The sequence below is a fragment of the Hyperolius riggenbachi genome, chromosome 1 (assembly GCF_040937935.1).
Source record: "Hyperolius riggenbachi isolate aHypRig1 chromosome 1, aHypRig1.pri, whole genome shotgun sequence".
Lineage (NCBI taxonomy): Eukaryota > Metazoa > Chordata > Amphibia > Anura > Hyperoliidae > Hyperolius > Hyperolius riggenbachi.
In genome coordinates this window covers 517,027,167-517,043,729 of record NC_090646.1, presented here as the reverse complement: position 1 = coordinate 517,043,729, position 16,563 = coordinate 517,027,167, and the positions used below count along the sequence as shown (strand labels likewise).

Below are 16,563 nucleotides of genomic sequence, written 5' to 3'. Positions count from 1 at the left end.
TTTTTTATTCCAAATACTAAAAAAAAACAAAAACATAGCAGCATGCAGTACATTTTTTAATCGGAATCAAAAAAATCAGATCGTATTAAAAAAAAAAAAATTGGAATCGCGTGGAGTGTGCAACAGGCCTGAAGAAGTATCTTTTTAGAAATGAGGGTTGGCACTCCTAGACCAATGGCAATCGTAATTATCACTGCAGCCCACAATAGAGTGCCTCCGGCCCATCCAACATCCTTCAAAGAACATATCCTTGCACAGCAAGGTCATTTGTATGACGAGAAGAAGAAAAATAGAAAAATAAAATTAAAAAAAACCTAAAAAGATTTCCAGTATGGAACTTTAAGAAGTGCAGCGTGATGGCTGAGGGGACAAATATACATTTCAATTACTTCTGCCTGCAGATCAGTACACCAGGGCAGCGGTCCAGGAGGAACTTCTGTGAAATTATACATACTCTGCATGCATCTATGTATTCAGAGGGAAACCATTGGAGGATGGCAGAGTCCCTTCCATTGTGGCTGCTCACTTTTCTTTCAAATAAGTTCTTGAATCTGTATAAGAATAATGGTTCAGTACCGCTGAAGACCTGCTCCCCCACTGATAATTTTTATGTAGCAGAAACAGTTCTACATTTCAATTAATAAAACTCTAGATCAATCGTTCTCAGCCTTTTTACCCTGAAAGAACCCTTCAAATCATTTTTGGATCTTAAGGAACCCCTTCATTTATTTTGCTGGAGTCATGGTCTTTAAAAGTAGGTGTGGTTACTACCTCTTATTACAGTGTCTCCTTATTCTAGTGCTTTTTATTAGTATGCTTCTTTTTTACAATGCCCCCTGTTATGTGCTCCGTCATACTTCCCCACCACCACGATGGGGGAAAATGCCAAGGAACCCCTGCAGAGTACTCAAGGAATCCTGGGGTTCCAGGGAACCCTGGTCGAGAAAGCCTGCTCTAGATAATCAAGTTTAACCACTGTTGCCACCTCTACAGTATATCTACGTCCTCTGTGACTTCATCAAAGCCACAAGGCTGTAGATATAAGATTTCCCCCAGCAGCACAGCTGTGCACGATCGGGACGCTCCTGGACGCACCCCTCCCCCCGGCACTTTCAGCTGCAATAGTAATTGGTGAAAGCGAACATGTTCCCTTTAACCACTTCCCTGCTGAAGGGTTTTTACTCTTCTGAACCAGAGCAATTTTCACCTGTCAGTGATCCTCCCATTCATTTGCCAATCATTTTATAGCTACCGTATATACTCGCAAGCAAGCCGAATTTTTCACCCCCCAAAAGTGACCCAAAAGTTGGGGGGGGGGGGGGTCGGCTTGCTTGCGAGTCATGGGTAGGTGGGTGGGTAGGTGCTGCCCCTCCCCGCTCCCCCCGCGGCCGCTGCTACTATTACCTTAGGCGGCGCCGCTTCCTCTATCCCCGTCCTGCTCCGATAACTAACTCATTCACAGCAGCGCGCCCCTCACTGCTGTGATGATGGAGGAAACCATAGAGAGCGGGTCCCATAGTAACGGCATCGCCGCTACAGAAAGCTGCTCTCTATGGTTTCCCCCATCATCACAGCAGCGAGGGGCGCGCAGCTGTGAATGAGTTAGTTATCGGAGCAGGACGGGGATAGAGGAAGCGGCGCCGCCTAAGGTAATAGTAGCGGCGGCAGCGGGGAGGGGCAGCACCTACCCACCCACCTACCCACCCACCCATACTGGGGCACTATGCTAGCTATACTGGGGCACTATGCTAGCTATAATGGGGCACTATACTGGCTATACTGAGCACTATACTAGCTATACTGGGCACTATACTAGCTATACTGAGCACTATACTAGCTATAATGGGGCACTATACTAGCTATAATGGGGCACTATACTAGCTATAATGGGGCACTATACTGGCTATACTGAGCACTATACTGGCTATACTGAGCACTATACTAGCTATACTGGGCACTATACTAGCTATACTGGGCACTATACTAGCTATACTGAGCACTATACTAGCTATAATGGGGCACTATACTAGCTATAATGGGGCACTATACTGGCTATACTGAGCACTATACTAGCTATACTGAGCACTATACTAGCTATACTGAGCACTATACTAGCTATACTGAGCACTATACTAGCTATACTGAGCACTATACTAGCTAAACTGGGGCACTATACTAGCTATACTGGGGCACTATGCTAGCTATAATGGGGCACTATGCTAGCTATAATGGGGCACTATGCTAGCTATAATGGGGCACTATACTGGCTATACTGAGCACTATACTAGCTATACTGAGCACTATACTAGCTATACTGAGCACTATACTAGCTATACTGAGCACTATACTAGCTATACTGAGCACTATACTAGCTAAACTGGGGCACTATACTAGCTAAACTGGGGCACTATACTAGCTAAACTGGGGCACTTTACTAGCTATACTGAGCACTATACTAGCTAAACTGGGGCACTATACTAGCTATACTGAGCACTATACTAGCGATACTGGGCACTATACTAGCGATACTGGGCACTATACTAGCGATACTGGGCACTATACTAGCTATACTGGGCACTATACTAGCTATACTGGGCACTATACTAGCTATACTGAGCACTATACTAGCTATACTGGGACACACTAGGGGAATAAGGCGGCCAGCATTTCCTACCCCCGGCTTATATGGGGGTCAATCATTTTTCCCTGTTTTTTCAGGTGAAAGTTGGGGGGTCGGCTTACTTGCGAGTATATACGGTATTTATCACAATGAAATGATCTATATCTTGTTTTTTCCCCACCAAACTTTAATGGTCTAGGTTATTTTTTTATTAAATAAAATGTATGTAGGTGTAATTTTACTATTTGGCCACAAGATGTTCTCACACATTTTGTTCCTGCCGCATACAGGAAGTAATGTGTGTAAGTAATTTCACTTGATACATTGACCAGAGGCATTTCAATGATGCTGACGATCAAGGACATGGACACTTAGATCGGTGAATGGGACCGGTGATCCCATTCACTTATCTCTGGGCTAACAGGCGACTACGAGAATGGGCACAGGCACGCGAGCGGGAGCGCGCACATTGATGATTGCACAGTGAGGGCTGCATATCTACACCCCTCGTGCGGAAATTGAAGTCCTACGCGGTGTAGATATACTGCCGCGGGTGGAAAAAGTGGCTAGGCCAATTCAGAGGTGGCCTTTGGGGGGGGGGGGGCAGGGGGGGCGATCGCCCCAGGCCCCGCACCTGAAGGGGGCCCCGCAGTCATGCCCACCATGCCATACTCATTTTGTAGGTGGTGAAGGAAAGGTCTACAGAAGTCTAGCTGTTTGTGTTCTGAGCAGTGTGATTAACAAATACACAGATCTTCCTATTTTGTTTTACGCACCTTAGATTTTGCACCAACCTCCCTTTTATTGCTCAGATTTTTGTTTTCAGCATACTTTACTGTACTATGCCGTTTGCATTTTTGTAATGAATTTCTGCACTGACATGAAGCTTGCCAAATGTCAGATTACGGTAACATGCAAGAGCCTCAGCCCAAGGGGCCCAGGGGCATTTAGGTCAGTCAAGCATACACTAGAGCCGGAGGGGGCTCAGGCTTGAGCTCCCAGACTGGCTGGGGATTGGTGCTAGGTTTGATTGGGAACTAGGGATAGGTAGAGGCTGGCTGGAGAGCTTGGGGTGTGTACCCAGGTCCCAGTCTGGCTGGGGATGGGTGTTAGAGCTGGAGAGTTGGAGATTGGTGCTAGGCTGGCTGGGTAGCAAGGGATGAATTCTAAGCTAGCTGGGGATGGGTGCTAGGCTGGCTAGGGAGCTGGGGATGGGTACTAGACTGGCTGGGGAGATGGGGATGGGTACTAGTCTGGCTGGGGAGATGGGGATGGGTGCTAGCCTGCCTTGGAGAGCTGGGGATTGGTGATAGGCTGGCTGGGGAGCAAGGAATGAGTTCTAAGCTTGCTGAAAAGCTGGGAATGTGTACAAGGCTGGTTGAGGAGTTGGGGATGGGTGCTAGGCTGGCTGGGGATGGATGCTAGGCTGGCTGGGGAGCTGGGGATGGGTACTACCATTGGCTCTTTGATTACATTACATATTGTAATTGTTCCTATACTGGTTGGCTTAGTGGCCTTTAAACAATTTTTTAAACAATAATAAGGCACACTGCATTAGGCCTGGTTCACATCTGCATTTTGAGTCAAGCGGTTTCGGTGTTCGCTTCACCGGATCCGGATGGCTCGTCCGTGGCCCTGTTCACATTAGTGAAAACTGATCTGATCAATGATTGATCGGTTCCGTTTTCACTCGGCAATACATACCTTATCTTCATAGGCAGCTGCCGGTAGCGGCTTCCTGTTCTTCTGCTGTGACTACGCAGCGCGTCATCTGACTAGTCACATGACACGTCATGTAGTCACATGACGCGGAAGACGACGGAAGCCTCTACCGCCGGCTGCCTATGAAGATAAGGTATGTATAAAGCCTTCCTAGCCCACCCACCCGGCTGCTGCACCCTCCCCTCAACCTTCCGTCGCTAGATTCACGTCGGCCCATGCCACCATCCCCGTGGAACGGTACGTTTCTTTACTAGTGTGAAGAAACGTTCCGTTTCCCATTGCCCCCAGGTGGAAAAGGCCGTGGGTGTGGTGGTATGGCCTACATGGCCCCAGGCCCCGCAAGTGACACTCGCCCCAGGCCCCGCGTACTGTAAGGCCGTCTCTGGGCCAATTAGAGACCCCCCTGCAGATGAACGATCACTGCAGTAGCCAACTGCAGTGATCGCTCATCTCTCCCCCTCTGTGGCCAGATCACTACAACAAAAGTTGTGAGCACCTTGCCTCATTCCTGTGATCATCCTGCAGCCGGAGCCTCTGTTCACTGCTCTGTACTCAGCCCCGTGATCCTGAATATCCGGGTCCCGGCTTGAGGACATCATCAACCCGAGACCCGGATATTCAGCATCACGGGGCTGAAAGCAGAGCGGTGAATGGAGACTCCGGCTGCAGGATGGTCACAGAAACCAGGCAAGGTGAGACAGGCTGCTTGCAGCTGCTTTCTTTTACTGTCACTTTGGTAGTATTGGCTCACACTCACTAAAGGATCAAACCCAGTCTTAAAAGGGAGTGCAACAGCTGAAAAGAGGGATGACGCCCTCTGTGCAGTATTCAACAAGGAAAACAGCAGGCACATCCAAAGTTAATCTTTATTGGTTCCATGTAAATATGGCCATCTTTCTTTTAGCGGTCTGGCTAGGGGGCTGCCTGGATAAGGGGTGCACAACTGGCTATCCACCATGGGGGCTAAGGGCCTGTTTCCACAAGCCGTCATGCGAGACGCGCAGTGGCAGTGCGTACGCAGCCGAAACCCGGAAATCTGTGCCATGCACAGCTATGGGATTCGCTGCCACCCGCACGGAAAAATGCTGCAATGTTGGCTGAATCGCTAAGGCAAGCGATTCAGTTGGCGGCAGCCATGGCAGTGTTTTCCCACGCGATTTGCTTGCGGAGAAAATCTGTGGCTTTGGCCTGATTTCCACAGTAGGGAAAAAGGCCCTGAAACATTGAAAAGGAGGGGGGGGGGGGGGGGGGGTAATACTTCAAGGTCTGGATGTGAAGTGAATAAAGAGCTAATTCTTAGAACACCAGATGGGCAGAGGCACATGCAGGAATGCCACCTTATTCTAGATGCTTGGGAGGGTTAGGAGACCACACATCCCCCTACCAATAGAAAACAGTGGTGAGAGCAGTGTGATTAGCAGAGCAGTACTAAACTAGTGAGCACTAACTTTTGTAGGTACTGTTTTTTTGTTACACATAGATTTGTTTTAGAGAGGCACTGTAATCACATATTGTAGGATGCAGGATACCCACTTTTCCGTTAACTGTCCTGGATTCAGCATCAGAAAACAATGCCTATATCTATATATTGGTATGTAATCCTGCCCACCCAGGGAAGTCAAGCCTATGCCGATTATCGCTATATATTAGCTATATGCTGCTCTTCTTGAATTATGTCATTTTCCCTACAATTCTTCTAGTTAAAAAGCAGCTTGTCACAACTGAGGTATTAACTATGTAGCTAGAAATTAGTTAGTTGTCCTACCATTCTGAATGTAAGTTAATGGCCTTTCAGTTAATTTCATCACAAGTGAGAGAGGCTTTTACTGCCTCGTGTACTTTGACAGGACCATACGCTTAAAATACCCAAATGAAGTAAAGCAGATATAGCAGATGGAGTCAGTAGGAAGTTACCCAAGTCAACTGACACTCTAAAAATAGCTCTTTCCTACAGCGATGAGAAGTCCTGGCTCTATATTCACACTGGAATTGACAGGACTGTGAGCACACAAAAAAAAAAAAAAAATAAATAAAAGAAGGTTTTGTGTCTGCATAATGACTTGCAACTCTAAAACCAGCATAGAATAAACATTCTGTCTTGCAGTATCCAACTAATAGATAGCACATCTAAAGGGTTGGATTCTGCATTTCATCATACCATATAATGGGAGACCTTACTATTGTGTACTATGCTAGAACTATTTAATATGACATTTTTAATGTGAATTTCAAACCCGAGAAGCCGGACAGTCATAGCAAATATGAAGTTAAAGCTGCACAACAAGTTAAATGCCAATGTCTACAAAACTGAGCCTGATTAATTAACAGAGAAAATACTTGACATTCTATTTTAAAAATGTGGTGAGTCATTTCTGAGACTATGCCTACATTATTCAGGTCTAGTTATATCAGTGTCTGCTACAGTGTCTAAAGCCCTGCCCAAGCTGACTCTGCTGCAGTGACTGGGGCACTCTCCAGGGTCAAAACTGCAAAAAAAAGGTTTCCCAGGCATAAATATGCATAGTAAAATGTTTTTTTAAGTAATAGATAAATATGCACAATTCATAAATCCCAGCAAATAGGATTCGTGAACTGCATGATTCTAAACAGTTCAGACAAACCTACTGCCACTTGCACAGACAAACGGAAAACCTGTCGTTTGCTAAAAGATTAACTAAACTCATATTCTAGAAACTCTAAACTGAATACTTTAATGTTCTCTGAACTGTTCATATACACATCAAAAGTAAATAAAATATGGTACATCACACAGCAGAGGGGATATGGACAAAAAGTATGTAACAAATAAGCATGGAGAAGGCACTTTACATAAGCTGTACTTACTAAGACTCTGTCTCCCAGCTTCAGTTCCCGCTCCCCTTTTTTAACTGAACCAGTTTCTGAAAGGTTGGAAATGGATTCACTTGCTGTCCGTGTGAGGTTACTCAGTTGGGAAGGTGTGCTAGGTTCTTTCATTGAAGATGTAGAACTTCTTAGAGGAGTTACTACAGCAGCTGGCACAGGAGATGCAACATTTGTAGAAGACACAGAGGTTGGTGAGGTAGCTCTGGATGTAGATTGTGTACCATTAGTCTCATCTTCAAGTGGTATCCGTGACAACTTTGAAGGTCTTGTAAAAATCCCCCTCAAGGCATCACACTGGAAATATCGGACTCCAGCAACTGCACCATCATTTTTACCAATTGCATCGTCCAGAACAATTCCTGCCCATTGTCCAGGAGCAAACTGTGTCTCACCCAGAAACTGAATGAATCCAGGCTTATTGCCATTAACCCACACATGTTCTCCTACTCGGAAGTCATCAACAAAGCCTTCAGGAACATCTGACGGCGGTACACTAACATTTTTTTCTGCTGCCTTCACAGGGACAGCTGTCAAAGAACAAAAGAAAATTATCAATGGAAACTAATTTGGAACCACTCAATAGAAAGCACATGACACAATTAGGCACGAAGAGGTCTTTACTTCTGCTCTTCATGTGAACTTTCCTTTAAAAAGTATACAGAGGCTAGCAGACAAATCACTTACATGCACCGGCTTCTCAGCTTTCAAATACCCAACTACTAGTAATAATGATTGTACGAAACAAACATTGTTCACCACTTTGCTTGGCCATTTCCTGCGAACACTTTCATTCCAGCGCAGGAGACTTGGGCGCAGCAGTGAGTAACTTCAGCGCCGTCAGAAGACGGAGCTGAAGTTACTTATAAAACACTAATTCGGCCTCCAGCAATTGCTGAAAGCCCATTCATTTCATTCCCCAGCATCCATGGCGGCCTGGAGCGGGAATAGTATTTAACATCAATGGGAATTTGTGCAGGAGCAGTATAAGCCATACAGGCTATATGCTGCACCGATTGCTCTCGTACGCATTTCCTGTGCAAAAACTCTGTCTACCTGCTGAGCACCACTTTCTAATCTGGAGGGGGGGGGGGGGGGGGGAAGAGACATGTAACAATGAACAGCTATTGTTTTCTAGCATGCCTGATCGCTACTATGCACTCTGCAGGAGATGTGAGTCACCTGTACATACTTGAGGAAAGCACCAAAAGCAAAGGAATGGGATTATTTTGGTTGACTTCAGTTGCATCTGTGTATGGGCCATTGCATCCTACCAACATATTGCCCTGTCATTTAATTATCTTGCCTTTCCACAGGCCTGTACAGTTCAGCTCTGTATGTGCAGGTTAGGACTCCAAAAAAGGATGCTATGCTGCTTGACTCAGGCCCAGTGCACACCGAGCGGTTTTTGGAGCGATCCGCTGGCCGCATCCGCCTATAAAAACGCTTGTCTAATGTATTGCAATGGGATGGTGCACACCGGCGGTTTGCGGTTTTTGCCAAGCCGCAAACGCGCCTCCTGCTGCGCGTTTGTGGATTTCGGAAGCGTTTCGTCCTCAATGTAAAGTATAGGAAAAACGCAAACCGCTCTGAAAAACGCTACTTCAGAGCGGTTTGCCAGGCATTTTTGTTACAGTAGCTGTTCAGTAACAGCTTTTACTGTAACAATATGTGTAATCTGCTACACAAAAACGTACCCAAAACCGCTAGGTATGTTTAGAAAACCTCTCTAAACATACCTAGAATCGCTCTGAAATCAGAGCCCAAAACAGCTAGCATATTGCGGATCTGCTCGCGGTTTTGGTGTGCACTGGGCCTTAGGTTTCTTTGCTGGCTAACAATGGACACACTAAGCCTTTCAGGTTTCTTTTTTGAGGTCAGTACAGAAATCATCCGACTCAAACGTAGGCTCCTCAGTTAAAACCACCAACTCCAGGTACTCAAAAACTGCTCCAACTCTGACTTCTCCTCCACAGCCCTGAAGGCAACTAGTCTCAATTATATATGATTATATGGTCATATCTTAGGCACCATGAAAAATAAATATACAATCCAAACAACTGAATGAAAGACAACAAGCTTTACTGTAGTCCTATTCCCACAAATGCACATATGTGACAGATTCCAATAGTATAAAACTATTTTTTTTTATTTATTAATAAACTCATATACCGACAGAATGTCAACAACAAATTTCGGCGTACAGAAGTAATGTTTTAAGAGAACAGAATATTCCTCACCACATCTGACTGTGGTTTAGGTTACGCAAGTGCTAGACGATCTAGTGTCACTGGTTTTGTCACTTCCACAACTAAGTGTGTTGTTGCACTGCCAATTATCTGATGGTGAGCAAAATGTGTTTATAATTAAAAGGTACTGCACCCTCACAGGAGTGGTAACCAAGTTTAACTAAGTGAGCTTATTACTGTCATATACGCCTGTCATTATTTAACATGCAATAGGGAAGTTGAAGGTTATATGGAAGCATTTAATTTCATATCTAATGCCAACCTTTCTCTGCAGCAGTTACATACAAACTAAAACCACCATAAATCACTGGACACAAACAGTAGGATGCAGTGTTTTTCACATGCGCCAAGCCAGCTAACGAGAAGTGGGGAGGGGGAGTCTCGCAATTAAATACTTGCTCACACTGCAGTGCTATTAATTTTAAACACCCCACACATAAAAATCTTAGACGTGAATATGATCATTCACACGTGTGTTGCATTTTCAGCAGCAGCAGCAGCAGCAGCACCACACACACACACACACACACACTGCAATGTGTATAAACAATCACATCATGTATTTGCGGGTGTTCGAGTACAGGTACAGAAGAAAGTAAACTAATGCATACAAACATATAAGCGTGTTTACATTCAATTTTCCAGAACTGTCCTTTAAACGAGGAGTTACCCTCACAAAGCAGAAGTGATTGGTTATTCTCAGAAATAATATGATGGACGTTGGCTACTGATATTAAAATGAAGCAAATCTACAATAAACACAGTAAGTATACTCCATGTAGCACAGTGCATGAGAAGCAGGTTTTCTTTAACACCCCATCTATGTGTACATTACTTGCACAGTATGTTTTATCAGTAAAACGTTGGAGGTTTAAGGAAAGTGTTATAATGTAAAAGTTATATTCCTGTCAAGCTATATGAGATAAAGAATATTTATTTAACGTAATGGAGAATAATGGAGAATAAAATGCTTACCAGCAGTAGGAGCAGCAGTAGGAGCAGCAGCAGCAGGTTTTGCAGTTAATGTTCCAGGTTTTGCGATTTTAGAAGGTGCTTTAAGCCCACTAGGTTTTAGTGAACTCATTTTCATAAAATTCACAACTTTCCTTAATCGTTATCTTTTTCCAACCATTGATAAACTTTCTTATGTCGTGTTAAATAATTAAAATTTTAAACCTGTAAGACAAAAATAGAAAAAAAATTAAGAGCCGACAGCAATAGATATAAATGTATATAAAAATCTGGGCCACGCACAATGAAACTTAAGGGAAACCTGAAGCAAGAGTAATATGGAGACTGCCATGTTTATTTCCTTTTAATGAATACCAGTTGCCCTTTCTGTCCTGCTGATCTCTCATGCTTCAATCGTGTCTGAATCACACACCTGAAACAAGCATGTGGCAAATCCAGTCAGACTTCAGTTAAAACATGATTTTCATGGTAGTTCAGAGTCTATGGCTAAAGCCTCATCTACACGCGTAGATGACGCTCCGATGTGTATTATCAATTGAGCTGCTGATGCGGCTCGATTGATAAGATCCGACAGGTCAGATCTCGCCACCACCGATTCCCTGCTCGTTCCCCACGAGGGGACAATGGCAGGAAATCGAGCGGAAGATAAGCGGCGAGCGGGGTCGCGGCGGGTACGCACGAGGAGGCGATCCGGCGGCTAATCGAGCCGCCGGATCGCCTCGTGTAGACGAGGCTTTAGAGTATTACAAGCAAAGGATCAGTAGGACAGCCAGGCAATGTGCATTGTTTAAAAGGAAATGAATATGGCAGCTTCCATATCCCTGCCACTTCAGATGTGAGGATGCATGCAGTTCTCAATTGTATAACACTGCACTCTGACATTGCAAATTCATTGGTGGGAATGAGTTACACAAATACACTGCTGCAATCATCTTTTCTGAAAACTAGATCTGGTTTAATGCAACTGACTGTCACATTAAACTGCAAAGGAAGGAAAAATGCACAGAAAAATATATATGTTATATGCAATGTTATATGCATACATTTTTCTATGCCGTTCTGTACTTTTCTGGTGGGAACAAGCCCTTACTCATCTCAGTTTTGCAGTGTTCTACCTATCGGATCAAACCTCTTCCCCCAAGAAGATAGAAGCTACAATTCACTAAGCTCATCTCCTGTGTTTAATAACGATTCTGTGCTGTTTTTACTGTTAACACCATGGTGAAAAAGCATTTAGTATTCACCAAGCAATTTACCTTAGGCAAACCTTAAAATATGCATTCTGTCCTTAGTCTGCACAGTTCCCCATACACACATTAAGTTCACACTTGCTTTAAAAACGTATCCGTAGCTACGTTTTTTGTCCCGGACAAAAAACTGAGCCACGGATACCAATGTTAAAAATAGGAACAGTACACACTCAAGTTAAAAACGTATCCGCGTGCGATCCGCGGAATAAGTTTTTAAACCCGGAACGCAGAGTCCGGACTTGCAGCATTTTTCACGGACCCGTATACACGTACGGGTAGTGAAAATCAATGGAGAAACGGCCTCCCTCTTCACTGACATTTTGAGACACTGGAAACGGATCAGTTTCCAGTGTCCCTTGGTGAAGGATGGGGCCGCCATGCTGGAGGGGGTAGCAGCCAGGACGGGGGGCTGCGGGGAAAGCGGCGGCCAGGGGAGTCACCCCCCCCTTGCTCACCTGGGTGCCCCCCGTCCCCGCTCCCCCTCGCCCATAATGTAATAAATTGTACCTAAGGAAGTTCGGCGAGCCGGGCACTTCTGCCCACACCGCTCGAGTGACTTCCTGCGATGCCGCCCACTGAAATACAGAGGGCGGCATTGCAGGAAGTGACTCGAGCGGTGTGGGCAGAAGTGCCCGGCTCGCCGAACTTCCTTAGGTACAATTTATTACATTATGTGCGAGCTGGAGGGGGAGCAGGGATAGGCGCTTTCCCCGCAGCCCCCCATCCTGGCTGCTACCCCCTCTAGCAGTGCATTCCACCACTCGCCACTCAACTTCCTGCAATGCCACCCTCTATACTTAGGAGGGTGGCATTGCAGGAAGTGATGCGGCAAGCGGAGGAAGTAAGGAGAGAAGGTAGGCTTCCCCGCTCGCTGCATACCTTATATTTTAACAACTTTTGCACAAATAGCTGGAAGGGGAGCTGGGACGGGGTACCCAGGTGAGGGAGGGTGACTCCCCCTCCCCACGGACTGATGTCACCCCCATCCTGGCTGCTACCCCTTCAGCATGGCGGCCCCCTCTCCACCCACAGGCTGGGACACAGAAACGGATACGTTTCTGTGTCCAAAGATGCCTGTGTAGAGGGGGATCCGTTCTGCCATAGATTTTCAATACCCTTCCGTGTATCCGGATCCATGTGCGGTCCATGAAAATCCTGCAAATCTGGACCGTACGTTCGGGTTTCCAAACGGATCCCCCTGAACACCGACTGATCCATTTTGAAATTGAGTGAAAAAGGCTGCTATTTTTAACATTGGTACCCGTGGCTCAGTTTTTGATCTGGGCCAAAAAAACGGAGCCACGGATACGTTTTTAAAACAAGTGTGAACCTACTCTTTCTACAGACTGTATGGTACAGTGAAGCATTTTTTTTTTACTCGTTTATGCAGAAGGGGATTGTGTATAGAGAGAAATATACACAGCAGGCACACCGAGAGGGAGGGAGAGACACCAAACACACACACACACACACACACACACACACACACACACACACACAGAATTCACACTCAGACCCAGCTACACACAGCCCCTCCCTTTTCTTTCCTGGTTGTCCTACACAGGCTAGCTGTAATCGTCCTGGCAGCAGGAGGGGTGCTGATACATCCTGCCTGCGTGTGCTTACCTCTCCCCTTCCCCCATCTACTGGAGGATAGGAGAATAACTACAGGGGTGATAAGTGAAACAGAGATAGTTCACTAGCACTTATTTATACTTATCCGGAGCTTGCTCCAGCACCATGAGCAACTCTAAGTCCCTCGCTGTCCCTCTGTTAAGCCTTTATGACTCCCAGTAATCCGGGCAGTCGCGGCCTTCTGCACATGCGTCCCTTATCGCGCTCCAGTCTCCTGGAGTGTTCTACGCCTGCAGAACGCTCCAGGGGATGGAAGCACGGCATGCCGTGCAGTCCAGCCACGCATGTGCAGAAGACCACGACTGGTGGCGAATGACCGAATTACCGGCAGTCGAAGCACCAGAACGGAGGGGCCGAGGGATTTAGCACTGCTCATGGGGCTGGAGGAAGCCCCAGGCAAATATAAATTAACCCTAGTGTACCATCTGTGGTACACTTTAATGCTAGGTACACACCATACAATTTTCTGGCAGGTTTACTTGCCAGTTTGATTATTTCCAACATGTTCGATCTGAATTTCGATCAATTTTTCAATCCTTTTTTAAAATCTTTTTCTCAATTTTTTTAATCAATTTTCATACAACTGAACGAAAATTGATCGAAAACGTTTAAAAAACAAATCGGAAAAGTGATCTCAATTCAGATCTGACATGTTGGAAATAATCTATCTGGCAGGTAAATGTGCTAGAAAACTGTATTGTGTGTACCTAGCATAAGGACTGGAGAGATAAGACAACATTCTAACATTGAAAACTCATCAATACAGGTTAATAAGGCAAGCTTCTTGTGTGAATGATCACTGAAAATATCGATTGATGTGTGGTGATAAGTTTTCACTTGCCTTATCACCAGCATGATCTTTGTGAATTGTGGCCATTATATTATGTCTATATTCTCTGTGATTACTGCTTCTATAATCATTTCTTGAAGTCCCTCTTGAAGGAGTCCCTTTCCTCAAGCCATTGTAAAGATGGAAGTCTGAGGGCCAGTTTCCACTGAAGCCTACTGTTAGCTATTTTTCTGCTTATGCAAAACGCATTGGAACTGACAGTCCATGTAAAAGAAGTGGACAGTTGTCATGAAATGTGATTTTTCACACATAGAAAAAAGAAAAACTGTCACACTGTGTCTGGGAAGTTGAAAACAATGACACGCCATTAATTGCGCAGTTAAAATGGAAATGGGCCATGGCTATAATTTGAGTATAATTTGCCAACTGCTTTTTTAATGAAATAAGGACAGAGGAACCCCTTCAGCATGAAATGTCACAGAAAACTGGAAACACTTGTAATCCGATCTAAAAAGATATTTGAAGCCAATAGTTAATGCCATTCATCCGACAGCATTTACAGTATAGTAGTGTATAAGCCAACCCACGTATAAGCTAAGGCACCCACGTTTTTGCTTAGAAACCAGGAAAAGTTGCTGTATAGCCCACTCAACAGTATAAATAGTCAGAAATGCCCCCAGTATGGGGCATCCCACTCACCAGTACAAATAACCAGTTGAGACACCAGTACTAGGCTGGCTGCTTCCCTGAAGCTACATGTGCCCCCAATACTAGGTAGCCCCTGTCCCTAAATCCAGGTGTGCCCCAACATGTTAGGAAAGAGGGATCCCTGGGCACTGCACTTGACACTACTGTTCTCTCAGCTCCGTACCACCGCAGCCACTATTGCTGGGAGGCACAGGTCAGTGCACCTATTGCTGCACTCTGGTCACCACATTACTGGGAGGGGTGAGCTTTCAAGTGTAACTGTCGGGCATAAAATCAATTTTTTATTTTTATATAGTAAACAAGTAATAAGGATGCTAATCAGGCAATCCAAAAGTTAAAATCACTATTACTTTTCTTGTTGATAAATGATCATTCCCCAGTTTACCTGTCTCTTATTTGGTACACACAAAATTTGGTTCGCAAAAAGGAAGTTGCAGGGCCTGCTGGGTTGTCCTTTTTTGCTTCTCTATTTCCCCTCAGATTTAACCACTTCACAGCTCCAGTACAGTATATCTACTCCCCTGCAGACTCCATCTAACCGCCCAGGGGAGTAAATATACGTACCCCCGCTACTACCACTGCTGTAAGCGCTCCCGCTTATTTGTGCGCTCGTTCATGTTGCCATCTGCCCACCAGGAGATCAATGAATGGGAAAGCAATTCCTAATCATTGATCTAAGTCCCCGTAGCAATTATCGGCGCCTTTTATGAGAAGCTGCACGATCATTCTAATAAATAAAAGTTTCCCATCTTCAGTACACTTCCTGTAAGCATACATATTTTACTTACAGGACGTATAAAAAAAAAAAGACTGAGGCCATCTTGTGGCCAAATAGTAAAACTACATCTAAAAGTATTTTTTTAAAATGCAAAGACCTGTTTTTACATTTTAAATTAACCCCTTACCTCCCACACTCCCCAATAGTTACCAACATTTATTTTTTTTGTAAAAAAATACAATGAAATAAATTTACAATTATAAAAAATGCATAAATAGTTTTCTTAGGGACTGAACTTTTTTAATATGTATGTCAAGACGGTATAATACTGTTACTTTATAAATTATGGGCTTTTTATTAATGATGGATGCAAAACTGAAAAAAAATGCATCTTTATTTCCTAATAAAATATTGGCGCCAGACATTGTGATAGGGACATCATTTAAATGGTGTAATAAGCAGTACAAATGGGCACATAAATTACGTGGATTTTAATTATGGTAGCATGCATTATTTAAAAATGATAATGGCCGAAAACTGAAAAATAAGGATTTTTTTCCAATTTTTTTCTTATTTTTCCATTAAAAAACATTTAGAATAAAATAATTCTTGGCATAATTTACCACCCAAAGTAAGCCTAATTAGTGATTAAAAAAAACACATTTAACACATTTCATTCTGATAAGAAGAGATAAAGTTATTGGCAAATGAATGGAAGGAGCTGAAAGGTGAAAATTGCTTGGATGCTGAAGGGGTAAAACCCCTCAGTTGTGAAGTGGTTAACTAATGCAGCCTGATTGGCTGAAGCCTCTTTCCCTCCTGTTTTCCCCTCCCCCACATCTGTTCCTCGTTGATTGGCCAATATTTCTTATGCTGAGACGATGCACTATATAGTGAAGGGCGGGCAAATCAGGCAGAGGAGAGTAATGGAGGAAATGATGTCAGGATTGGCTTCAAAATAGCCACAGTTAAAAATGAGAAATGCTAGGAAGGATTTTCTTAGCTGACAGCTCCTGTTTAAAGGAATAGGCAGGGAA

The 16,563-nt window shown here is 44.4% G+C and overlaps 1 protein-coding gene across 6 annotated transcripts in view; it reads right to left on the bottom strand.

Moving 5' to 3' along the window:
* CLIP1 (CAP-Gly domain containing linker protein 1) overlaps positions 1-16,563 on the bottom strand; it is a 156,249-nt gene that overhangs the window by 94,667 nt on the left and 45,019 nt on the right. For all 6 annotated transcript variants that reach the window (XM_068244706.1, XM_068244714.1, XM_068244742.1 and 3 more), the window contains exons 2-3: positions 10,429-10,629; positions 7,187-7,734 (exon numbers count right to left, since the gene is read on the bottom strand). In XM_068244706.1, the coding sequence (XP_068100807.1) occupies positions 7,187-7,734; positions 10,429-10,543 (663 nt within the window). In that variant the 5' untranslated portion in view covers positions 10,544-10,629. The remainder of the gene's footprint in view (positions 1-7,186; positions 7,735-10,428; positions 10,630-16,563) is intronic.